General features: G+C 52.0%; 1 protein-coding gene across 5 annotated transcripts in view; it reads left to right on the top strand.

The window, feature by feature from the left end:
• The window catches only part of Prkag2 (protein kinase AMP-activated non-catalytic subunit gamma 2), a 163,025-nt gene that overhangs the window by 23,729 nt on the left and 113,893 nt on the right, over positions 1 to 25,403 (top strand). For 3 of the 5 annotated variants that reach the window (XM_032907155.1, XM_032907151.1, XM_032907150.1), the window contains exon 1: positions 5,101 to 5,209. The exons of 1 other annotated variant lie outside the window; for it this stretch is intronic. In XM_032907155.1, the coding sequence (XP_032763046.1) occupies positions 5,116 to 5,209 (94 nt within the window). In that variant the 5' untranslated portion in view covers positions 5,101 to 5,115. Of the gene's footprint in view, positions 1 to 5,100; positions 5,210 to 25,403 lie in introns of those variants that run through there. One more of the 5 variants, XM_032907154.1, reaches the window with a different exon arrangement.

Here is a 25,403-nt window from a genome sequence, read left to right as displayed (position 1 = left end):
TGAAGCTTTGCAGCAAAGAAATGTGTGCTAGTGTGTGTGTGTGTGTGTGTGTGTGTGTGTGTGTGTGTGTGTGTGTGTGCACTCAAGTGTGTTTGTGTGTGTACATGTGTGTGTGTTTGCTTGGTTCATTCATTTACCTGCAAACTTCATGTTTCATTCTTCTTTACAGCTGACTGGTATTCCATTGTGAATATGCACCACATTTTCATTATCCCAACACCCATTGAAAGACATTTCACTTTTAGGGACTCTTTGTTTTCATTTCCTGGCTATCGTGACTAGGGTAGCAATGAACATTGCTAGGAAGTATCTATGGAGTATGATGTATGGCTTAGGGGACATGGTTGAAAGAGAAGGTAGAAAATCCAGGAGGTCTGCTGTGAAGCAGTCTCTCCTAGAATGGGCTGCAGCAGAAACAAGAGAGGAGCAAAAGCAGCACTGAAGGCCTCGATTCTGTGGGAGGCAGACAGTTCCACAGGGTCCCACACCCTAGACAAAGAACCACAGAGCACTGATGACTGCTGGGAGAGGAGCGCAGCCTCTCCCAGTAATGAGCCCCCTTTATGGCTATGTAATAGCAAGCGGTCAGACCAGAACCACATACATGCAAACCAACATGGACTCAGCAGGTTGCATTTACCTCTGTGTGTGTGTGTGTGTGTGTGTGTGTGTGTGTGTGTGTGTGTGCACAGTGTGTGTGTGTGTGTGTGTGTGTGTGTGTGTGTGTGTGTGTGTGTGTGTGTGTGTTTAACAATTTAAGGGGAGGAGGACATGGGAAGGGTTAGAGGGGAGGATGCCTGGGAGTGGCTGGAGTAGTAAGGGGAATCAGGGTAGTGATATGATCCTATTTTAATTAAAATGTGTTAATTTTTTAAAGAATACATATAAAATTAAACCTTACCATTATGGGCTGGGAAGGGGACCCAGTGGTTAAGGCACCTCCTGTGCAAGCAGAGTTTGGATCCCCAAGATTTGTGTAAATGGGGGGTGCTGTGGTGGCCTGCCTGTAATTCCAGCCTCAGAAGGCAGAGACAGGACCCCAGAGCAAGCTGGGTAATGAGACTAGCTTTATGGGTGAGCTCTGGGTTTGATTGTGAGACCACCCTTCCCCCTCAGAGAAGGTGGAAGAGCTATTGAGTATGACTGCCAACCCCAACCTGGTGCTTTTACATCTATACACACGAGCACACACTTTGACACACGTGCACCCACAAACATGCAAAATATGCATGCACTCAGACACACACACACACACACACACACACAGTAGAACCACTTAGCATTACACCTCTGTACAGATCCTACAGAACTGGTGTTAAGGTTGGTATTCCGAGGGGTCTGTTGTCCCCAACCTGACTCCTGTTGCTGGCTTCCTACAGTTTTTAAGGCATGATCTCTAAAGACTTGGGCCATTGTAGAATACAGCTTTATCCTGTAAGCTCGCCCATCTTTCTGTGCAATGCTTCTCTCTCCTAAAACTGCCTTGTGTAGGCATCCATGCCAGGCCAAAACAGCTCAGGCTGAACCTTGTCGGTTCCTCTTCAACCCCCTCAGTGGCAGCCAGTGACCCTGAAGGACAAGGAATTCTTTTTTTCCTTCACCTGATTGGTTGCATTCTTAAATTCCTCAACAAAGACTCCACATGTCCCTGTGGAGTAAATTCAGAGTGAAGCCCAGAGCTAGGCTGCCTCAGTGAGTTCTGGTCCCAGTGAACAGAGGAAATGTGCACTCCTCGCCTGTGCTCAGCCACCTAGACACCCCCAAGTACTGTTCTTCTTGGGATTTCACAGTTCACCTGAAAGCCAGGTCAGCAACCCGTGCCTTGTCACAGGCTCTAGTAAGGATATTTAGTCCGGTAAGGACGCAAATCAAGGTTTTCAAGGTTGGCTCTTATGCCTTTAAACTTTCAGGCTTGAAGGTCAAAGGTGAACGTAAGAATGTAGACTCTTGCCTATTCTCTTCCTTCCAAGGAACTCTCTGAGGCAGCGCCTGGGGGACATTGACCTTGGGCCCTGATGTTGTATTGTGTACATGCATGCACATTCGGACTCCCCTGAGTTGGGTCCAAGTCCATGCCTCTGTCCTGACTTGTCAGCTGTGTGACCCCACCAGGCTGCCCCTGTGACGCTCCGCTATTTGGCTTTAAAGGACACACTATTGACAGCTGCCCTTCAGCCTTTATAGGGGCAAACCAAATAACTGCCAAGTTGCCCGGTGCCTTGCTTGGCTTAAGAGAGACTCTCGGTAAATGGTAGTTATTCTTTTGATAATGAAAATGCCATTCTTGGAGAACAGGAGTGTCTTTGAGTGGCTTACAGCACCCAAATCCCCTCAATCAGCAGCTGCCTAGAACATTCCCCTACTTTAATCACCACGCGCAGAGTGAATGTCCAGATAACCCAAGTCCATCTGGCCTGCCTCTGCCATCCATGCCCGCCTCCCGTGACTGATCTTCTCCTCGTGGACTGAAACTCTCTTGCTCTCCCCACATACTCTGCTTCTCTTCTAGCTTAAGAATCTTCTAGTGGAAGAAGATGGCTCAGTCACAGAACTGTTTTCCCAGAGGCATAGGGACCTCAGTCTGGATCCCCAGAACGAATATCCAAAGCTGGACCCAGTCCCATGCTCAGTGTCCCCACACCAAGGAGGTGGGACACTGACAACCTCCCAGGCTGGCTAATATAATTGCAGGAAAGCAGTTGAGGATGGAAGCCCTCCCCACTCTGAGTAGAGACAACAGGAGAGAAGCTGACACCACAGCCTCCTGATCCATTGTCAATGGCTGGATAGGCCACCATGGACAGAGACGGGCAGAGGTAGTATGGTGAGGGGCAGACCCAAGAAAAGAGGCAGCCACTCCACTCCACAGCCTGAGGGTCCTGTGGGTTGAGACAGCAAGTGTGTGCCCCCGTCTGCTCTGCACTCAGCCAAAGGCAGGCCCTGGGAACAGCAGATCTGGGGCAGGAGCCGAGATTCCGTGGTCCTCTCCTGGCCGTGACTACTGGAGGGAAGGATTTCAGTTCATCATGGTGGGGAGAGCACACGGTGGGGATGTGAGGCTTGGTTCACGTGACATGGGCCAGCAACAGACAAAGTGGATCCGAACCAGAACAAAGGCTCACCCCTAGTGACTTAATTCCACCAGCTAAACCCCAAAACCCAGAGGGGCCTCAACTTCCCCAAACAGTCCTGCTAGCTGGAGACCAAGTGTGAGGGGCAGCCACATTCAAACCTTAGCACCCTTACCGTGACATCCTGGACTCCCCTCATCATGGCCTCTTAACAAACTCCCTCAAGCTTGCACTGCAGCCTGTGGCTCTAGCTAGGGGTCCATTGTTCTCTTGTCTTCACAGTGAGCAGAGGAGAGCCAAACTGCCAGAGTGACAAACCCACAAAGAGCGGGCAGGCCTGAGCTCATGGTGGCTTCTGTGGGCTTGGGCCCTCCTCACAAGTTGATCCTTCTTCCATCTCCCTCTGTCCCCTCACTTACTGCTGCCCTATTAGATAACAAAAATCACACAGGCATCAGTTGTTTTTCAAGGTGACACCATCTAATCGGGGAGCTGAGAAGATCCAAGTTAATCAGCCTCAGGCTGAGGTCCATTTAACTAATTTTGGTGTAAGTGGTTATTTGGGGGAGAAGCCACACAAATATTATTGCCACTAGTTCTGGTTATTGGAATTTGATTTCAAAAATTGTGTGTGTGTGTGTGTGTGTACACGCACATGCACGTGCACATGTGGGATTGTGCTTGTGAGTGCAGGTGCCTATGGAGGTCAAAAGAAGGTGTCTGATTCCCCTGGGGCTGGAGTAGTAACAACTGTGATCTTCCTGTCACCAGAACTGAGCTCAGGTACTGTCAACGAGCAGTGCATGAAATGCGTGCTCACGACCACTGAGCCGTCCATCTCTCTGCCCTGACTGTTAGAGCTGAGGCCCTGCCATTGCCTGGTGTCATCCTGGCTAGCAAAGGTGGAACACAGACGGAAGAGACTTCCTCATGGTCAGGAGGCTGATCAGTAACAGAGCAAGTAACTTTCCTTCAGGAAAAGCTATCAGGAGAGAAGCAAACCAAGCTCATTTCCCTCTCTGGTGTTTCACCCTCTTACTTATGCTACTCAGATGAACTAAAGGGTTTGTGCTTTGTCAGATCACACATTAGGCTTGTGGTGGATGAAATTAGTGTTGGAGTCTCCTCTCTGCCATAGTTGGCTGCAGGAGCTTGGAAGAGTCCCAGCCCCATCCCGAGCCTCGGTTTCCCCATCCGCAATAGGAGGAGTTGAGTGAGATGCCCTCCAAAATCTGAGTTCTGTTGCCCAGTTCTTGGCAGTCAGGCTCCAGGCTTGCTCGAGAGCTTCTGCTGAATCCTAGGGCGATCCTGTCTCTGCTCAATCTTTCTGTGTTTCCTAGAGGAGAGAGGACCAAAGAAGATCCAGCAGTGTCTGGCTAGCCTTGTGCTCTCCGGGCTTCTAGCTCTCAGAGTCCCGACGCACATGCATCAAAATAGTTGTGTGATGTCATGTCATAATGGAATGTGTTCTGGCCAATTGGTGCCAAGAATTGTCTGTACAGGGTGGTTTCCTTTTACAGTCTTCTTAAAGAGACATCACGCAGATCTGCACATGACTCGCAGGCTAGTGCCGGTTCTGCCTACTTGGGCTCTCCTCCCGCTTTAAGTTTAAAGAGAGTAAATAACCCGGAGCTTGTCAGTGAGCCGGCGACCTTAGCTACATAAACAGATCCCCTGCAAGGTTCTGTACAGGCCTCCAGTGGCTGCTTGCCTACTTACGGACAGGCGAGACTGACACTCCCGGGAGAGAGGTGCGGCCAGTCAGGACGGCTTTGCTCAGGAGTCTCGGGGACCTGAGCAGGAACTGTAGAGGGAGTCCCTGTGTGGCTGCTAGGCTGGTCCCGGAGCGTGACCTGAATCTCATACTAATCTGAGAGATTTTGTCTGGGATCCGCGGACCCACAGGCCGTGGCTGAGTTTGACTGCCTCTCAGCAGTGGTGAACTGTGGCTCCCAGGTATCCTGTACCTGCCAGCCGAGGCTCACACTGGTTCTTCAAGTTCTGATATGCTCACCTATCACCGCTTCTGTGGCCACGGTGACTCATGAAGCGCTTTGGAAGTCTGAGGGGCAACAAGAAACCCAAGGACCAAAGCCGAAGCACCCAGCGGCGCCAGTCGGAACCCCATGGCCTTTTTGGTAGGATCCTGTCCTTTCTGTTTCTCTGATGACCTCCCATGATGTGTATGTGCATGTGTATGCATGCATACACATGTGCCTGTGTACTACATGTGAGCATGGCCAGCTCTGCTCCTTGCTCTGGGAATAGCCCTGAGGCGGTGTTAGGAGAAAGAGCGACTGCTAACTACTGGCCATGCTGCTCCCAGGATCTGCCCGGCCAGCCACTCTTTCTAAAGCTGTATTCTTCCTCCAGCCCACCTGGCACCGTGTGGTTTAGGGATCAGTTGGGGTTGTTACTGGCTTAGGGAAAACAGTAGCTTGCAAAAGAGCAAGGGCAAGTCTGAACTGTGAGGTTGCATTGTTGCAAATGAAACGTGCGCAGAGAGAGGAGGGGAGACAAGAGACCTGCTGGACCGAGGGTGACTTCTCCCTTGGGGAGAAGCGGCTTCTGGGACCTGCTGCCTCAGGTTCATGAGACTGGGATCAGCGCTGCTGGTCACGTATCTGTGGTTCAGCTCAGGGACCTGCTACGGTGGCAGCTTGTGTGTTCTGTTCAGCTGGAGCTATACAGGTGGAACGCAAGTTTCTTTACTTCATAGGGACCTGGATGCTACCTGACCACGCGACCTCAAATGGTAGCTGTCACGTCTTAAGGATCTGAGGCTGGGGTCGGAGGTTGACTCCACTATTAGAGTACTTGCCTAGCATGTGTAAGTCGTGGGTTTGATCCCCAGCTCTGAGTAAAACCGGGTGTGGGGACACAGCTGAAATCTCGGCACTCGGCAACTGGAGGCAGGAGGGCGAGAGGTCGGTGTCATCCTTGGTTACATGTCAAGTTCAAGGCCAGCTGCATGAGACCCTGTCTCAAAAATAAGTGGAACGTGACATTTCAAGTGGTAGAAATTAATTTGTCGGTATAGTAGCATCATGACTTTAGCAGGTCATCTAGGCAGTGAACGGAAGGTAGGTGAGGTGAAAGTAAAGGAGATTCTGTCTGCCTGTACCTCCTACTGTAACGGATGCGTCGAAGCCCTGAGAGCCTCGAGGTCTGAGGAGGGCCAGCATGGGGATGGGGGCTTCTGAGTCAAGCGCTTTTCAGTTCTCATTGGAAGAAAAAAAATAAGTCTGCGAAATGAACTGAAGAGGAGAATGCCATTTAGTGCTGGGCGGATTATAGAGGGATGGGGCGCCTGACCCAGCAGTGGGGGAGGGAAGGACGACTGGACCAGAGTCAGTGATTCGTCTAAAAACAAGATGTTCATTTTAGATAGCAAAGATGTAAACACTCATTTACTACAGAGTTAAATCTGACCCTGTTATTGAACAAAAAGTCTAGCCTCGCTAGTGGGGACAGTCTAGCAGACCTGTTATTAAATGCCCGGTGTGTGCCAGTCAGTGGTTTCTGCCCTGGTGTGTGTGAGCTGGCTGTTTTCCCATCTCCTGAACTGTCGAGGTCAGAAATAATACTCCACCAAGTAGCATAAGAGCTTGCATGCAAAGGCCGGCTCTGCCCTTGGGTCAGGGCCGTGGGGTTTCTCCAGAGGAAGCTCTGGAGCTTGCAGAGTAAGTGCAGACCCACCTCCCTTCTCAGGCTATGCTGTGGTCAGTTGCCAGGGCCCTGGGGTCCAGGTTTCCCCATTAGTTAGCATCGCACTGGAGTAAGAGCTGGGCACCTCCTCCATCATGCCAGGCCTGGGCCCCTGAATGAAGGGGAAGGGCCACGAATTATAGAGGAAGCCTACCCCTACAGCCTGATCTTCAGGGGGCACCTTCCCGAGGTTCCCCCACTCTCAAATGACTTTACAGTTTGTGTCAAGTTAACATAAAAGTACCAGGCACAGCCCTCTTCTGCAGAAACCATTGTCGTCTAACCCCACGCAGAGCGCTCCCCGGTGAGGACAGGATTGCTTCATTTTGTCTCCAGTCAGGTGGCATACTTTGATCTCTCACACACACACACACGCACACGCACACACGCACACACACACGCATACATCCACATGTGTGTGAATCCATAGGTTCACTGACTCACTGGCACACCCCACACTCAGATATGCACCTATGCACGGCCGCAAAGCCACACACCTCCACACTGCTGTCGTGAGAGCCTCGAGGCTTTCCAGAACCACAGATGAGGATTAGCAGGGGACTCGGGTCTGCCCGTGGTCACCGAGCCACTGACACAGATTGGGCTGTGGGTGGTCTTTCCTCAGGCCATTCGAGGCTGTCACTGGCAGGCTGGCCACCTGGGCCAGTATTGGAATCCTCCTGGGCAGTTCTGAGCCCTGGGCCCACTGTGAAACTGAGCTGTGGCTACGGCTGCGCCAAGGCAAACCTCCCACATGGAGTTCCCCACTGTGCAGGTCAGACTGGAAATTCTCACATACTCTCCTCTCTCTTTTCTCTTCAGTAGAGAGAGACCCAGATTATGTCAGCAAAGAGCATGTGGTGAGAACATCGGTAATGTAAAAGGGGGTCAGAAGGGACGGTACTAACCAGACAAGGGACACGTCAAGCAGCCTCGTCTCACCCTCTGCACTTGTGGGCAGAATTAATAAGGCGTTATTGGCATGAGCCCAGCAGGCTCATGCCGTGACTGTGAGAAGCATCATTCAAGTCTTCCCTGTCAGGTGCTCCCCGCTACACCAGCGAGCCCTGCTGCCCAGCTGTCGGGTCCCATTCACACAGCACAGCGCCTTGACTGCATACAGCCCCACGAGAACATCAAAAGCTCTGCCTCAGAGGCCAAGGCTGGGGAGGAAGGTCTGCCGTCAGCCTGTTCTATCCTTTTCTCACAACACCCACTCCATCTTGGTCCTCACTCTGTCTTTGTAGCCCTTTCCCCCCACCACTGCTCCCACCTGGCCCTGGCTTCCAGTGTACTGAGTGAATTTGCCATGAGTACCCCCAACACAGTTTCAGTCCCACACAGGAGCACTTGTACAATGGAAGCCACTTCCAGGCCCCACCATCACCCACATCCTGCCAGTGGATCCACTCTGCTGCCTCAGAGGATGAAGAAGAAGCAAAAGCCAGTCCTGTGTGGGACGCACCGCCCCGTGAGATAAAGTGCTTGCAGTCAGACCTGAGGGCCTGTGTTCAGAGCCTCAGTACCTGCATAACAGCAAGGTGTGGTGCACGGGGTGGGGCGGGGCACGGGACAGGCAGGTCCATGGTGTTCAGTCCAGCCAAATCCATGAGCTCCAGGTTCTGTGGAGAGACCCTATCCCAGAAACTAAGGTGGTGAAGGACCTTTGGCCTCTGACCTTCCTCACCACACATAACAGTGGAACCGTGCAGTGTTCATCCCTGTGTGAAGGACTTGTTTTGACAGAAGGGTGGGGTTTTTGTTGTAGGGCAGGGTCTCAATGCCATCTGAAAGGACGGTGAAGTATCGGCTCATGGAGTGTGACCTCAGCGGGGAGCCAGCGTGTGGTCCAAACCTTCTGCCAAGTGGAAAGATCCAGGCCGTGCAGAAGTAAGACTCAGGGTTCCTAGGACCGTGTGCAGGCCAGTGCAGCAGGGCAGAAGGAAGCAGAGGGCTCAAACACCATGTCGAATCCTCAAGCAGGGCTCTGCACCTACGTGAGGTGCCCTGAGTGTCTGACTGAGGTACTGAGGCTGTGAATTCTGGCTAAAGCTGCAGTGGGGAGAGGGCTGAGCCACATGCCCTGCAAGCCTGTCTCTGCCCGGACCACACAGAAGACTGTAGACACAGTGAGCGCATTTATTAGGACGAGCACCTCCCTAGGAGGGCAGCGACACTTCAGGTCAGTGGAGCTGTGTCTGGGACCAGGAGTCACCCCTGCCCACTCAGACATGCCCATCTCTAGTTTATGAACCCAGTGGGGCCAGGCCCAGCTCCCGTCCACCTCATTCTGGCTTGCCATATGTGGGCCCCATTCCCCTGCAGAACCAGTCCACACGCAGCTTGGTTGTGGAACGGCCCAACCTCAGATTTAGTTCTTCCCGAGAGGCTGAGTCACTCAGTCAGTGGCAAGGAGCAGAGTAGCTGAGGCATCTCTCAGGCAATTCGGCCGGAGCACCTCAGGGCAGTGATGGCTAGAGAGCCAAGGAAAGGCGGAAAGGAGACAAGGGCAGGGTGGTCTTTCTGGTTCCTGTTCCCATCCCAGGTGCCCAAAGCCATCGCTCTGTCCAGAGCATTGTGCAGGTCAGGAGGATGAAACTGACCCACAGAGAAGGAGGAGGAGGAGGAGGGAGGAAGAGGAGGAAGAGGAGGAGGAGGAGGAAGGAGGAGGAGGAGGAGGGAAGGAGGAGGAGGAGGAGGAGGAAGAGGAGGAGGAGGAAGAGGAAGAGGAGGAGGAGGAGGAGGAGGAAGAGGAGGAGGAAGAGGAGGAAGAGGAGGAGGAGGAAGAGGAGGAGGAGGAAGAGGAGGAGGAGTAGGAAGAGGAGGAGGAGGAATAGAGGATTGGGGTGAGGATATTGGAGTTAGGAAACGGTATGAGTTCAGGAGATGCCTGCCTCTCAGGGTTCCATGGTTCAGAGCTTGGGTTAACACCTGGCTCGAGCCACAGTCCATCCCTGATCCTGTTACTACAACCTTTGAGATAAACCTGGCCAACAGAGAGCCATGTATCCAAGATGATCACCCGGTCCCCAGTGCCTTGGAAAACACAAGAGCTCAGTTCCCGCAGAGAGCAAGCGGGATCCATCCTTCTGTGGTCATCTGTGCTCCAGGAATTGAGAAGGGAAAACATGAGAATTCCGAATACTCTAAAGAACAAGTCAACACTGAGTGTTCTCGGAGGCCTGGATGATTCCTCACACCACCCTGTATCCTTGGCTCCAAGCCTCTGTGGGCACTGCTGATTTCCCCTAACTTCTTAGGCAAGCGCTGGGTGCTGTCCTAGCCTCCCCAAAGATCCCAGTCATGATTGGCTCGGCTTGGAGTCGGCTTCTCAGGAGAAGGTCATTATAAGTAGTGAGTGGATGGGCTCAGGCTCAGGCTCAGGGCACAGGGCTGGGAGTCCTGCTATAGCAGGAAGCAGGTGAGTTCTCAAGGAAGCTTTGGTGACTTGGGACTTGAGGTGCTTGAGGGCCCCCCATTATAGATAGATAGAACAGGAAGGGATAACACAAACAAACAAAGGCTGATTTCCTAAGTCAGAGAGAATACTTACAAGGCTGAGCATAAGTCAGCCTTCCCAGGGCCTTCCTAAAATAACTCACATAACATCTACTTCTTTCTGTCAACGCGAACTAGAAAATAACAATTATCAAATAAGAGAATAGTTTATTCTGAGCACAAACAGGAGACATCATGGTGTGGAACACAGATGCAGGTTACCCCCAGAATGGCATTGGTCCCCAGAGAGATGACTGAGGCTTTTACAGTCCCAAAAGAAAGGTGGCCGGTCTGTCCAGGAGTTGGGCTACAGAGAGGTAGGGAATCTCTCCTCTAGGACTTTAATGCAGTCTTCAGCTGGGTGGAGACACTTTCTGTTGGAAGCAGGTACCCGCCCATTCCTAGCCTCCAGGTTGGAAGGGGTGAGCAAGAGGTCCAACAGCCCAGCATATATTTTAGGGTCTTATCCAGCAGTCAAAAAAATTCCAGGTCAGAGGCAAAAGCTAGTAATAGATGACTGCCATTGGGGGCCAGAGACCACCCAACACAGCCTTGGCCTTTTATTGATTGCTTTCAGATAGGGTCTCATTATCCGATTCATTCCTGTCTCACTCAGATGGACTCAGATCACAGGTGTTTGCCAAGCCACACAGTGAACCTTGTTCTTTTGAACCCATCTCTCCATAAGGCTGTGATGCCCCCACTCAGCAAATGGCAGACCATCTAGAAGGTCTTACACAAAGGCAGGCTCTTTAGAGAATTAATCCACACTTCTTCCCTGGAACCTTCAGTTTGCCGGGAGTCAAGCCAGAAAGAGCCCTTGGCTGCGGAATTCAGAGTTGCTGCTCCTGTGGGCAGGAGTGAAGTGCTCTTCTTCCTGCTTCCGTGAGAGAGGTTCTCGGAGGCAATCTCAGTGACGGGGAGGGGTCTTTGAGGGACTCTCAGGAGCTTCAGAATAATACAAATAAGCACACGCTCACCCAGATGCATTTCTGTCGCCCAGCATTTTATTGTGTATGGAATGTATGTATGTAAGTAGATGGCAGGTATATAGATGAATGAATCATGGATGGACGGACGGACAAATGGATGGATGGACTTTTATGATATGATAGACACTGATAGCTGTCCTAGTGTGGTTTTTATTGCTGTGGTCAGCACTATGACCAAAAGCAGGAAAGGGTTTATTTGACTTACGTGTCTTAACCACGGTCCATTACTGAGGGAACTCAGGGCAGGAACCTTGAGCCGGGACTGAGGCAGAGGCCATGGAAGAGTGCTGTGTACTGACTTGCTCATCACGACTTGCTGAGTCTGCTTTCTTATACAACTGAGGACCACCTGCCCAGGGATAGCACCAACCACAGTGGCCTGGGCCCTCCCACTGTGATCACTAAACAAGAAAATGCCCCACAGACTTGTCGTGGGCCCATATGATGGAGACGTTTTTCTCAACTGAAGTTCTTCTTCCCAGATGACTCTAGCTTGTGTCAAGTTGACAAAAACAAGAACTAGCCGGTGCAATAGTAAAATGTATGGATAGGTATGTATAGAGAGTGAACAGACAGGCGGGCAGCATGGAGACAGACAGATGGTAGATGGTGTCTTGGTTTCCTTTCCATTGTCGTGAAGAGACATCATGGCTGAGGCTGAGGCAATTGTGAACTACAGTGTTTAGTGCCGGCTGGCTCACAGTTTCAGGGATGGGTCCACGACCATCCTGGCAGGAAGCATGGCATCATTAAGGCAGGTTTTGTTCTGGAGAAACAGCTTAGAACTTACATCTGGCCCTGTAGCACCAGGCAGAGGGATGGGGAGGGAGGAGGAGAGAGACTGAGGAACACACTAACTAGGAATGGTGTGGGCTTTTGAAACCTCAAAGCCCATCCATCACCAGTGACACACCTCTGAAGTTTTCCCAAACAATTTTACCAAATAAGGACCAGGCATTCAAATATATGAGCCAATGGGGAGCCATTTTCATTCAAACCGCAGATTGGGGGCTGGGTGGGTGGACAGATGGATGGTGTCTTAGTATTCTGTTGCTGTGAAAAGACACTATGGCCAAGGAAACGCTTACTACAAAAAAGCATTTAATTGGGGCTGGCTTACAGTTTCAGAAGTTTAGCCCATTATCATGGCAGTGAGCATGGTGGCACACAGGCAGACATGATGCTGGAGAAAGAGCTGAGACTTCTAAATCTGGATCCACAGGCAGCAGGGAGAGAGAACTGCTGGGCCTAGCTTGGACTTCTGAAACCTCAATGCCCACCCCCAAATGACATGCTTCCTTCAGAAAGGCCACACCTCCCCCAATAAGGCCACACCTCCAAATCCTTCTAAGTAGTGCCATTCCATGATGACCAAGCATTCAGGTCTATGAGCCTATAGGGGCCTTTATAATAGGTAGGTAGGTAGGTAGACAGACAGACAGACAGACATACAGACACACACACACTCACACACACACACTCACACATACACACACTTAGGCACCAGGCAAAAGATAGGGCAGTGGAGCCCCTTAGACAAGACTGGTGGAGAAATCGGTCCTGAGGCTGGATGGGAGAAAATGACCCTACACTCTCATCTCTCACACTCAGACAAGATGCTCTGAGCTTGGTGGAGGAGGATGTGAAAATGTTCCACCAGCAAGAGGCAGCCCTGACCTTGATTCTCAGGATGGGACAGATGGTGACATTTAGAGAGAATGAATTGGCTTCCTCCTGGCTGAGAAACACCCTGGGTAGCAAACCACAACCTGGGCCATGTGAGGCCCTTAAGACCCCAGTCTTGGGAACCTCAGACCCCTTCCTCTGGAGCCCTCCCTTCCTGGAGGCAGAGTCCACTCCCCTCCAATGAGCTTTCTCGGGACTGTGCCGTGGGGACAAAAACACTTGGAAATTAAAGGTAAAGACAACAGAGACCAGTGGGTGCTACAGCTAATACTGAGGATAGTTGTGGATCTTTTGTTTAGTTTTTGTGATGCTAGGAATGAAGCCAGTTCCCGCCCCTTTTGATGGACTTGCATATGGGCCTCCCTGACCAAAGAAGGACCCTCCGCCGCTCCAAGAGTTACCCAGTTCTTACCAAGGGTTGCCCAGGAACCTACCATCTGTATACACAGTACCTAATTGGAGCCCTGGCTCTACACACCTATTCCATGGGGCTCTGGTCACAGAGACCAGGGAAAGCAGGCCGGACAACCCAAGACCCCTGAGGCCCACCAAAACATCCACAGAAACCTGCCTTTGTCTGCTCCACCTTTCTTTGCCTTGGAAACAAAAACCAAGGTTCTGCCTAGGGTCTCCTTTCTCCTCTCTTCCTGAGCAGGCCTGGCACTCCCTGTCATGCCCATCCCCTCCATGACTGTGACACACACCTCTTCTTGGGGACTGTCATATGCTGCCTTTCCAATGGAAGCTGCCTCCTCATCCCCTGGCCTCACTACCCCCAAGTCCTCAGAAAACCTACATTTTAAAGCACATCTCCCACTGCCCGTAAAGCTAGACATTAATTTTCCTGGCTTCTTTTTCTTACACTTTGAGTGCAGCCTTGTCTCAAGGAGCTCAGCAGGACACACCAAGCAGGCCACAATCCGCACAGAACACAGAAAATATACCCAACTCTTGTGGATGGCACAAGCAGCCTCCGGGTTCATTCTCATCTCCTGGGCTTTAGTCCAGGGTCCCTGGCGGTAGGTGCACACAGAGGCAGCCTTAAAAGGTAGGCAGTCTGGGCTGGGGATGTAGCCCAATAGGTAGATAAAAAGCATGCAGAAGGCCTTGGATTCCATTCCCAGCACTGTATAATTATTACTGCTCGTGCCCGTAATCCCAGCACTCGAGAGGCAGAAACAGGGAGATCGGGACTTTCAAGGTCATCCTTGGCTACGTGGTGAGTTTGAGCATACAGGGGACCTTGACTCAACACATCAACAAAATAATGCACTGTCTCAGCAAAATACCGGTTTCCTCACTGGCCACCTGCGCCCTGCCTGCTACTCTGGGCTTCCCAGCACTGCACACCAGCCCGCCTCTGCCTATTGTCCAAGATGGATCGGCACCACGTGAGACTCTCCTCACCTGTAATTGAGCTTGGCATCCATTCCCAGTCAGCTCTCTCAGTCCCTGGTTTGTACGGTCTCCACTGCCTATGCAACACTCAGGCCCAGCCTGCCCAGGGTACACCATGAGGACAGAAGTGGGAGCCCCCAAGAAGAGGGCCGCTCCACCCTCTAGGGCTGCATCTCGGTCAGGATTTCTCTGTGACTAGGAACCGGAGCAGCACTGGGTTTGTAGCCACTTACTGTCGCTATAGCAACCCCTGACTTACACCAGCCATACACTAAAAATAGATCATCCCGTCCCTAATATAGAAAAATGAACGAAAATGAAAGTGGGCAGGACCCTCCCCCATCCAGTTCCTAGGACCCAGATCGACTTGGAGAAGCACTGATGTGTCTGCTGGGCTCTCAGTGTGCACGCGCCCACCCAAGAGCGGAAAGAGCAGGATGGAGAGGACACGATGGAGCTGCTGTGGCTTGGCTCTTCCCCATGTGGGAGCCTTGACTGTCTTCTGCCTGGTCTGAGGCAAAGCATTTAACAGTAAAGCACAGTTTACCCAAGGTGGGCCGTGTGCAGCCATCTGTTCTAGACAGCCTCCTCATGTACCCCAGGCTGGCCCGACCCTCACATCAGTCTCCTGAGTTCTGGGGTTGCCGATGGGCACCCTTCACCTGGCTTGTTCACTCTTTCAGTCTTAATTCTCCTATGGGTTGGACTTTTTGAAGGCAGGAAGGAGGAGGCAGGACAGACAGACAGCACGAGAGCAGCTAGCGATAGCATCTGAAGTACTGAAGGGCTCGGAGCACTGTGGCACAACTGTCCCCCAGGAGTGACCCTGGAGAAGGAGAATCTTCAGATACTTGAAGGGCCATCCGTCCTCCTGGAGGGGAAGGACTAGTTCATTCTCTGAGGTCCTGTGGGAAGGCAGACTTCACCACTCTCGGGTAACTAATGTCTCAGGATAGTACATGCGGTGGTTCTCGGTGGATTCGATCACTTTGTCCAAATCACGAAAGTGCGAAAGCAGTTCAGCACGCTCGAAGATTGCTCTGGAAGGGACTGTGCAGGAAAGAAGTGGGACCTGTCCGAGTTGTGGCTGTCTGCCTGTTGTATGAGAGCGCAGTTGATGGGCGCTTCCTGCAGGGGAATGAGTCTGGGTCCCCCTGAACAGCTGTCTGCACACAGTGGGTGCACTGTAGCCTGCCTGGCTGTCAGAGGTGGTGTTTTTAAGGTGATGGAAGATGTGGGGCTGGCGTAGTGGTGGACATTTGTGAGTATTGAACAACTGGAACGTGGTGACTTGGATGATAGACGTGGTCCTCTGCCCATGAGCCAGGGACAGCCGGGGGCACCAGGGGGCTTGTATTTGGGCCTTTGTGGGAAACAACCACTGCCAGGAACGGTAGAGAAACAGCCTCCTCCTCCTCTTCTCTCATCCCCCATTTCTTCTTCCTCGTCCTCGTCCTCTCCCTTTTCTCCTCTCTCCGTCTCTGCCTTCTCTCCTCCTCCTTCCTCTTGTTCCCTTTCCTCCTCCCCTTTTCCTTCCTCTCCCTCTCCCCGACCTTCATCCTCTTCTCCCTCCGTCCCTTCCCTCTCCATCCTGCTCTCCTCCCTCCTCTAACTTCCTTTTTGTGAGCAACAGATAAGAATTTTCCTCATCACTGGAGCTCGACAGCTCGACAGTACCAAGCACACTCTCACTGAGGTGCACAGCAGCCAAACCCCTCCATTCCCTCCCCTGCTCTCAGAACTCATTCTCCCACACTGCCTTTATCACACAATGGTCCCTCCGGTCTCTGGCACCCCCAGTCTACCATCCCTGTGAACTAATAATTCTGGGGCCCTCACAGAATGAAACTGAGCAGTGTTTTTCTCTCCGTCTTTTCTGTTCGATGCCCTTAGGTCCTTGTGAGCCGTGGTACGTCTCTGTGCTGTGTCCGGTCTCCTCGTGGTGTGCTTGACTTCTTCCATGCTTTGGCAGGTTCCCCCGTGCTATCCTACCTTCCACATATCCTTGAAAGGCTTGAATATTCTGCCATTCGGAGACCCCTTTTGTACATTCAGTCGCGTGTCACAGAATGTCTGAGCCGTGTCCCATGTCTCCTATTGTTGTCATACCTGCTGGAGATGCCAGCCTCTCTCCAGTTGTGAGGAAGCAGCTCTTGTCTCCATCCTCTCAGTCTGTACTCACTTCCTTGCAGTGAGAGCATTAGGTCTCTGCTAATGGTGGGCGCCACATCCCCATGCAGACCCACTCAGCGCCCCCTAGTGGATGAAGCCAGGAGTGCTGCGCTCCAGCCAGCCAGCCAGAGACACCACAGCCCAGAACTACCCACTGCGGGTTCAAGTGCCTGACCTTAGACAGCCCAACTGAAGGTTCTGGGGCACACACTGAGTGACGTGTTGAGACTCTAGGACCCACAACACCCCTACACACGATGGCCACTGCTTTGCAGCCTCATGCCACACTGTTATCCTTGGAGATTCTAGCACCTAAGTGTAAGTCAGCAAGCCAGGAACACACCCAAGCTCATGCAGGGTCTACAGTACAGGAGACACCATGGAGAAGGTCGCCAGAGAAAAGGAGCCCAGGAGAGTCTCCAGGAGGGAAGCCCTGCAAGTCACAGGGACCATGGGACAAGGACCAACCCTAGTCACCAAGGGTGCACAAGCTTCCCAGCCACAAGTTCTAGGCAGCTGGCCCTTGGTTTACTGTAAGAGACAGCAGGGTCAAAGCAGCCATCAGAGCCCTGGGACAGTCTGCAGTTTGAGGAAGCGCATCCTGTGACCCATCTAAGGTCAGGTTGGGTTCAGGTGAGCAGACGTAACTCAAGTCATAAAGGCCGCCAGGGAGGTGGCCCAGTTAGCAGGGTGCATAAGGACCCGAATTCAAGCCCCATCCCCGGTTTAAAGAGCTGGGAGTGCATGTGGCTACATACTTGTGGTAAAGCAGAGACAGGAGGATTCCTAGAGCTTACTACTGGCCAAAACAGCAAGTTCTACACCAGTGCTGTCTGGAGACCTAAGGTGGACAGCTCCAGAGGAATGCACCCCAAGGTTGACCTCTGGAATCCATGGGCACGGGCATACATGAACACACATATGTATCATCATACACATGCAGGGGGCAGAAGTAAGGGAAGGGGAGAAGAGTTAGAGTTTAGCTGTTAAATCAGTTTCCAGTCAGAACCCACAAGTAAAAGAGCAGCTGGGTCTCCCCTGAAAAGTCCCAACTCCGGTGAACAGATATGTTGTAAAGCCTCCGTCTAGCAAATTCTCCACAGGGTGACTGTGCATTGGGGGGAAAGGTTACGCACAGACAGAAGGAGAGTTCTCCCGGTGCCCTTAATGAAGGGGAAGGGCACAGGACTGTAGATGCAGGCTTGCAGGGCCAGCTGGAGAGTTGACAGGCAGTTAAAGGGCTGCGGAATGCCATTTAATCAGACCCCGGGTGCTGTCTATCTAATCAGTCTGGGTATGTGTTAGCAGCACCCCCGAATAGGACAGTGCCAGTGACAGCCACAGTGTTGAGCTGTCTGCTGACGGCGGGCGGGCGGAGGGAAGGCCGCAGCATATGCCGCCGTGCTCCTTAGACCATAGGGACCTCTTGAATCAACAAGCCTGTCTCTGTCCCCACCAGAGCCCTGGTGCTATTTCTGAGCAGATGTGATTCTGCCCCCGACCCCATAGCAGTTAAGCCCTTCTTTATTGGAGCAAAGCCTCACTTTCCACAGTGAGGGAAGGACCCCCAGAAAGGAGCCTGCAGGAGGAAGGATGGGCGTGTGGTGCAGACCCTTCTGGAATGGAGGTTCCGAGTGTGGCGGATCAAGCCCAGGGCGGCAGGCCTGCTGACCACCTAGCTTGCCCAGCCTCGAGTGTGGGCTCTGCTGCAGAGTGGAGGAGAGGGAGGCAAGGGCAGTGTGCCCTTGAGACTGGGAAGGAAGGCAGAGCAGACGGCGGGGCCGGGAGTGTGAGCGAGAGGAAGTTCCAAACAGTCCTCTCACCACAGGGCTGGCCAGCAGGCCTTCCAGCTCTGCAGCGCCACGTGGGAGTAGCCTTGCTCCAAAATGGCTCCAGCCAAAGCCCTGTCTTAATGATCTGCAGCCTTCTGCGGAACTGCAGCCACTGTGCTAGGTGGGACTGGAGTTTGCAGCGCACGAACAGGACTCTGCCAGGCCGGAGTCGGTCTGCGTGCAGGTGGCACATCTGTTCGGAGAAGAGGAAGGTCAGCCCACACCAGTGTTTGGGGGTTGTCTAAACATGTATGGAGTTAAGTAGGTATTACACGGTGATATTAAAATACTCAAAAGGGACAAAAGAGTGTTTGGTAAACAGAGAGACCTGCAGACTGGGGCAAAGGCTCGGTCTGTAAAGATTTTGCTTCAGAAGTGCGCATCCCTTGGTCTCTACCTGTTACAGAGCCCTCCCGCCTGGCATTCCCCACTCCCTACCCCAAACTCCTAGCCTAGGTCAGTCCTCAAGGGCTATGCAAACTACCCATATGTAATGTAATATCTGTGCTGAAGAGCTGGCCACAGAACACCTCAGGGCTTGTTGGCAGGTCAGCATAGTCTAATCAGTGAGCTACAACCAGTGAGAGGCAGGTGAGGTGACAGCCAAAGTCAACCTCTTACCTACTCGCCCATATGGGCGCACTCGCGTGCACACACACACACACACACACACACACACACACACACACACACCTGTGCACACCGACAGGTGTATATGTACCCACAAATTCACTCACCCCTGAAAAACCCCCATGAGGTACACGCGTATCACATTCTTCCCTTCTAGAACCCAGTCCCCTGGCTTCCTGGAACAAGACGCTCCTCCTTCAGAGACACTGCAGGCACCTGGGAGCTTACTGTTTTTATAATCATTCGATATAAATGATAGCACATCATACATTTTGTTCTGCCAGTGACGGAGATGAATGCATTCCCTAAGCAGCAGAGTCCCTCCCTGAGTGAGAAAGAGAAACAAAAGGGAAAGGCAGGGAGGGCACCTCAGCCGCTTGTCCTGGGTTTGAACCCTAGCCTAAGGAGCCACACTGTGGGAAATACATTCCCCAGTAATCTACATTCAAAGGCAACATGAAGATGGCAGCCTCAGTTGTTTTGGGGGTTTGCTTCTCTTTTGTTTGTTTGGTTTGGTTTGGTTTTTGGTTTGTTTTTGCTTGCTTTGCTTTTTACATTTATTTATGCGTGTGTTTATGCCAGGGAGTCCGTGTCGCTGCGTGCGTGGTGGTCAGAACACTGCTTGCAGGACTTGGTTCTCTCCTACCATGTCGGTCTGTGGGATCGAACTCACACTGTCAGGCTTTGCCGCAGACGCCTTTTACCCACTGAGCCATACCGCTGAGCATCTGTTATTTTGAAACAGTGACCTTTGCCCACAAGTATCATAGCAAGGGTGGTGTCACTGTAACTCTGAACGGGCAGCTGTCCATGAAGTATTTTCTGTGATAAGCCGCAGTGGCCTTTGATGTTGTCCTAATCCCAGACCTAAGCATAGGGCTTTTTCCTTCATGTTCTCCAGCCTTTACTTCATTTATTGCTGTGTTGGGTTTTGACCCATCTGTAGATGGGCCGCATCTCAGCCCTTTGATTTAAGAACATTTGTGACACAGCAGGGCACAACGGGACTTCCTGCTGCTCAGGAAGGTGAGGTAGGGGAATCACTGGAACGTGGCGGTGCGAGATAAGCCTGGGGCACACAGCAAGGCTGTAGCTAAATAATAGAGTCAGCATCTCTTGGAGAAGTAACTTTGTCTGTGGAACAAGTTCGCGTGTATAAAATCAATGGATCAAAGAGCGAACACAATTTCATTCTGATAGATAACATCAAGCCGTAGGCATGGGGCCACTTCCCCGGCCTCTTGTCATCTCAAGCAAGCCTGAGGGAGAGGCTGGGGACTTTGGCCAGGCTTCAGGAGCTGGGAGCTAATCTAGGGTGTGACCTGACATGTAGGGCCCCAGCGCCAGGAAAAGGCCTCAAGCAATAAAGCTGGCCCCCTGTCCAGCAGGTCTGAGCTAGGATCTGGAGGCCCCGAGGGCTGAGCCCTGGGCTCCTATATGCTCTGCACAGCCAGATCAGGACAGCGGGGACAAAGCAGCAGGCTGGGGATACCCCACAAGATTCCTCACACAGAGGTTGTTGGGTACATGCCTGTAACCCCAACACTCAGTAGATACAGATGGAGGGGTAGGTGAAAGTTCAAGGCCAGCCTGAGCACACAGTGAGCTCTAACCCAGCATCCTGAGACCTTGCCTGTGTGAGGCTGAAGTCCTGTGAGTACAAGAGACAAAGCCTTTGATGGATTAGTGATTCCCGGGGCAAGGTTGGTAAGGAAGCAGGCTCAAAGAAGCTTTGGGCACTGCAGGGGGTACATACCATTGCCCCCCACCTCCCAGGGCTGATCCTAGTACCCAGTGGTTGGCTGGGAGCTGTTCAACATGGGGGTTAGCATCATGGAGGAGAAATGAGGAGGACATGGCCTTCACCTTCCTTCCTGCTATCCCTCCTGTCCAAGCTTAGACTTAGACCAGAAATTGAGCTTGGGCTGCCAGTGCTGAGGGACGGCCATCTCTCACTGCCTGCAGTGAATGCTCCCTCCATCACAGAGCGCCGTGCAGAGATGGTCTCCTGACTGAGCAACCAGCGTGCAGTGCCTGAGCCAGCATGTTTCCTCACTCCCTCCGCCTCCCTAGGCACAGGGCCGGCTACCCAGGGTCTTCATGAGCTCATGTTTGTGGATGGACACGTGTGAGCAAGAACATACAGCTTAGGAACACAGCAGGCCAGTGTCTCGTGACGGCCCTTCCCACCCGCTAAGGGCCGCGAGTGAAAGCAGAGCAGGGTGGAGTGTACAGACCTCCTCACAGACAGAAAACTGGACGTTAGTCCACAGGAGGGGAGTCCCATGCAGTTCTATGCCAGCCCACAGTCACCAGCTCGCTGTAGCTAGTTATAATAAATCAAAAAATAAATATAAGGATACAGAGTCCCCAGGAGGTGAAGAGTGTTCCAGAGAAATCTCCACAGTGGCCTCTGAAGCAGGGACAGCAGAGACCTCACAGACAGGGCTGAGCCCTCGGACACACGGCAGGCCTCTGCTAAGCTATAGGGTGCACCGTGTCTCCTAGAATTCACAGGACAGAGAGGTTTAATTAAGGACACATGAGGTTAGGAACAAAGAGGAAGAGAGAGCTTCTGAGAATACATCCTGAAGGTGGCCATCTGCCAACCAGGACAAGGACCCTCACCAGACCTGACCAAGATGGGCCTTGCAGCCCCAGGACAATGAGGCTATGATGTAGTACACAAGCTGCCTTGTCTGTGTGTTCTGTTGAGACACACCGAGCTAAGTGAGGAAACCAGGCAGTCCTGCTGGGCACCCATGCCCATGCAGCAGTGCCATGCAGCAGAAGCTGCACCTGGCTGAGGACATCCACCAGTTGGGCGTAAGGCCCCTCTGTGGCGTGCCATTGCTGCATGCTGCTGTGGAAGCCTACACTGGGGAACCCTCACATCACAGCCCCCCTTCCCCATCCAGAGCCCCAGCAACCGAGAGATATAAAACAAGGTTTGGTCTAAGGGGATGGCTGTGTTATCAGTAAAGTCCCCAGCACCCGCATGTTGGTACCCTCCGTAATGGTACTGTGATGGACGGAGATGGGCAGCTCCCCAGTGCTGTCCCCAAGAGCTCAGTGCCCAGCCAGTCTAGAAGAATCAATGAATCCCACAGTCTGTGAGACTCTGCCTCAAAAATCCCGATGGGGTGTAATAAAAACAGCGTTGACCTCTGACCTCCAAATGCACACAACTGCAAACACATGTGCATCCCCACAAACGTGCATGCACTGTCGCACGGTAACAAAGAATGGGAAGTAGCTGTTCAGTGTAGGCAGGGAGTTTGAGAAGGAGCCCCGGCAAGGTCAAGACCAGTTGACCAGAGACCCACCCCACCCTGGGGACACTTCCTTAGCAGATGGCCAGCTGTCGGCCAGCTTTGTATACTCAAAACCCTTCTACTCGCTGAGCCTTCGGCCCAGCGGGAGTGGATTCGTGCCAGGTCTGGTTCTTGTCCCAGTTGGCACCCACACAGGTGTAGGCACACTGGAGCAAGAGGATCCGTTCACCCCACAATAGGATTGACTGGTACGGTGTAGGAGAGCTGGGTGACTAGGGAACCTCCCCATGATGCACAGTTGGAACTCAGATTTTGTGCCCTTGAGTGTCGAACATCACTCCCCATACATTTCCCAGAAGGTTGAAATAAAATATTATGCTCGCTCCTGGAGATGACCTGTCAGTCATCACCCTGAGTGGCGTGTGTCGGGAGTTCCCTGATTCTTACGCTGCACAGCGACCATCTCTTGGGAACACTCACAAATAGCTCAGGGCATCCTCTGTCTTTTCAAAATGTAGCTTTATAAGGGCAGCCTCTTCCTGGCTTCACCGCCTCACTCTCTTCTGGGAAGGTCACGGCTGCTCTCCCTTTCTGCCACGCCCGCTTCCCTAAAAGGTCACAGGAGCTCTGGGTGTGGCCTGGGTGAGTCCTCTCTGAACTCTCACATCTGTGGCTTGGCTCAGAACTGTGTGTTCTCTGCAGGGCACTCTGTTGTAGGAACTGTTCTTGGAGGAGTTCAGACCACTAGCCAGCATAATTTTATTGATCCTGAGGCTTTGCAAAATGAATTTATGGGAAGGCACATTATTACTTGATTGGATTTAAGCCTCAGTTTCCACACACACCCACACAATGAGGAAACGATGTCTCCCTATTTTCCCCATAAGTGATCCTGGAGCACCTGTGCATGAAGACTAGGTTGATCTCTGGGTTGAACCTCAGGAGAGGCATGACTTTTTTGAGCCTTCCAACTGCAGAGACCAGAGGTTTGGCGTTAATCCAGTATGGGCGCACTTGGGTTGGGTGTCTACACATGAACCCTCCTCCCTGGTGCCCAGGGGTGACAAAGGGGGATAGAAATGACAAAGTGGCCCTACCCCACACTCACTTGGCAAAACCTTAGCTGACTTGTTAGAGTACGAAATACCCTTCATTTGACATCCTGTGTTTCACCAAGGACTGGTGACTCAGTGTCCCCCAAGCAAGCGCCTGGGGCGAGCATAATCATGGATGTTGAAATTCTCTGTGTATGTATTCCTAGGAAGTCAAAGGTGCGTAAGAGAGAAGGCGCATGGTGCTGGCAAGTAGCCAGCAGCTCAGTGAACTCATTCCCTCCCCACATACGCCCAGCTCCCTGCCTGGGGATCTTTTTTTTTTTTTTTTTAGTATGGGAGAGGGGTCGAGGGTTAGGGGAGAAACGTGCCTCAGGGTGTGTGTGGAGGTCAGAGGTCAGTCCTGGGAATGAGTTCTCTCCTTCCACTGTGGAGTTAGGAGGTTAAACTCTGATCCTCAGGGTAGTGCGGGAAGCACTTTGCGCTCCTGGGCCACCTCAACAGCCCCCAGGAATCATTTTGAAACAAAATCCAAGACATATTGCATTATCTATAAAGCCAACTGTCACCTTCTTTAAAAAGAAGAATCCTGCATGAAACCCTTGAAGGCCATCAGATGGGAATGCCACCCTGGGAACATGGAGAACTCGTGTGACAGTGTCGTGACCGGGCCTCCCTGCTCTCCTTCCTCTTCCTCTTCCTCTTCCCCTTTTCCAACAGGCCAGGCATGCACATGGTGCACACACATACATGCAGGCATGCACACGGTGCACACACACATGCGGGCATGCACGTGGCGCATACACACACATGTGGGCATGCACATGGTGCACACACACACATGCAGGCAAACACCCATGCACATGAACAAAGTAGGAGGTTTTTAGAAATTTAAGAATGTTCATCCTGAAGCCGTGTGCCTTTGCTTTGGACTTACACTCTCACTAACAATTGCATCTTTACACACTTCTCCTCCATGAAGGAGGGAGGGAGGGAGGGAACAACAGTTGGAACTAGAAAACAATTCACTCTCTACCCTCTTTAGTGACTCCTGCGCCCTTTCACCTGCATTCCATCCAGCTTTATCATTTAGTCCTACCCTCTATCTTATACTGTGTCAACTTTAAGTGTGTGTGTGTGTGTGTGTGTGTGTGTGTGTATGTATGTGGGGTGTGTGTGTGTATGTGGTGTGTGTGTGTGTGTGTGTGTGTGTGGTGTGTGTATGTGTATATGTATGTGGTGTGTGTATATGTATGTGGTGTGTGTGTATGTGGGGTGTGTGTATGTGGTCTGTGTGTGTATATATATATATATGTGGTGTGTGTATATGTATGTGGTGTGTGTGTGTATATGGTGTGTGAGTATGTGGGGTATGTGTATGTATGTGGTGTGTGTGTGTGTATGTATGTGGTGTGTGTGTGTATGTGGTGTGTGAGTATGTGGGGTATGTTTATGTATGTGGTGTGTGTGTGTATGTGGGGTGTGTATATGTATGTGGGATGTGTGTGTGTGTATGAGGTGTGTGTGTATGTGGGGGGGGTGTATGTATGTGGTGTGTGTGCATGTGTGTGCATGGATGTGCAGGCTCCTTCAGCGTCTGAAAAAGGGCTCCAGGCAGTTGTGAGCCCTCTGATTTAGGTGCTGGGAACTGAACCTGGTTCCCTCAGCAAGAGCACCACACATTCTTCTTAGTCAGTGTTGTCTGCAGCTCAGTCACCTGCAACTTCAAGGTTTGTTTTCAACGGAGTAGAATTTGACATTGCCGTTCTTCAGGAGTATTCCGCTTGTGAAAGTTGCCGTGATGTTTACTTTCTTACTCATGCGAAGTTATCTTTCTCCTCTGTTGGTGGCTCTCAGTCAGGTGTGAAGGCCGATGATGGGCTGAGGTGAAGGCGCTCCTCTAGGGGTCTATGCTGCTAACTGTGCATAAGTGAGCAATATCCCCAGATGTTGGGGGAGCCTTGATTCGTGGTTCTGCCTTGCTTATCTCTCAGCAACCCTGAAACATTCACCCTTCAATTACTGAGAAGACAAAGGAAAGCTGCTCCATGACCCAGATGGGGAAGGGCAGGGCAGGAGCCCACCCAGA

This window comes from Rattus rattus, chromosome 6 (genome assembly GCF_011064425.1).
Source record: "Rattus rattus isolate New Zealand chromosome 6, Rrattus_CSIRO_v1, whole genome shotgun sequence".
NCBI classification, from domain to species: Eukaryota; Metazoa; Chordata; class Mammalia; order Rodentia; family Muridae; genus Rattus; species Rattus rattus.
This window is presented reverse-complemented; position numbering and strand designations above follow the sequence as displayed.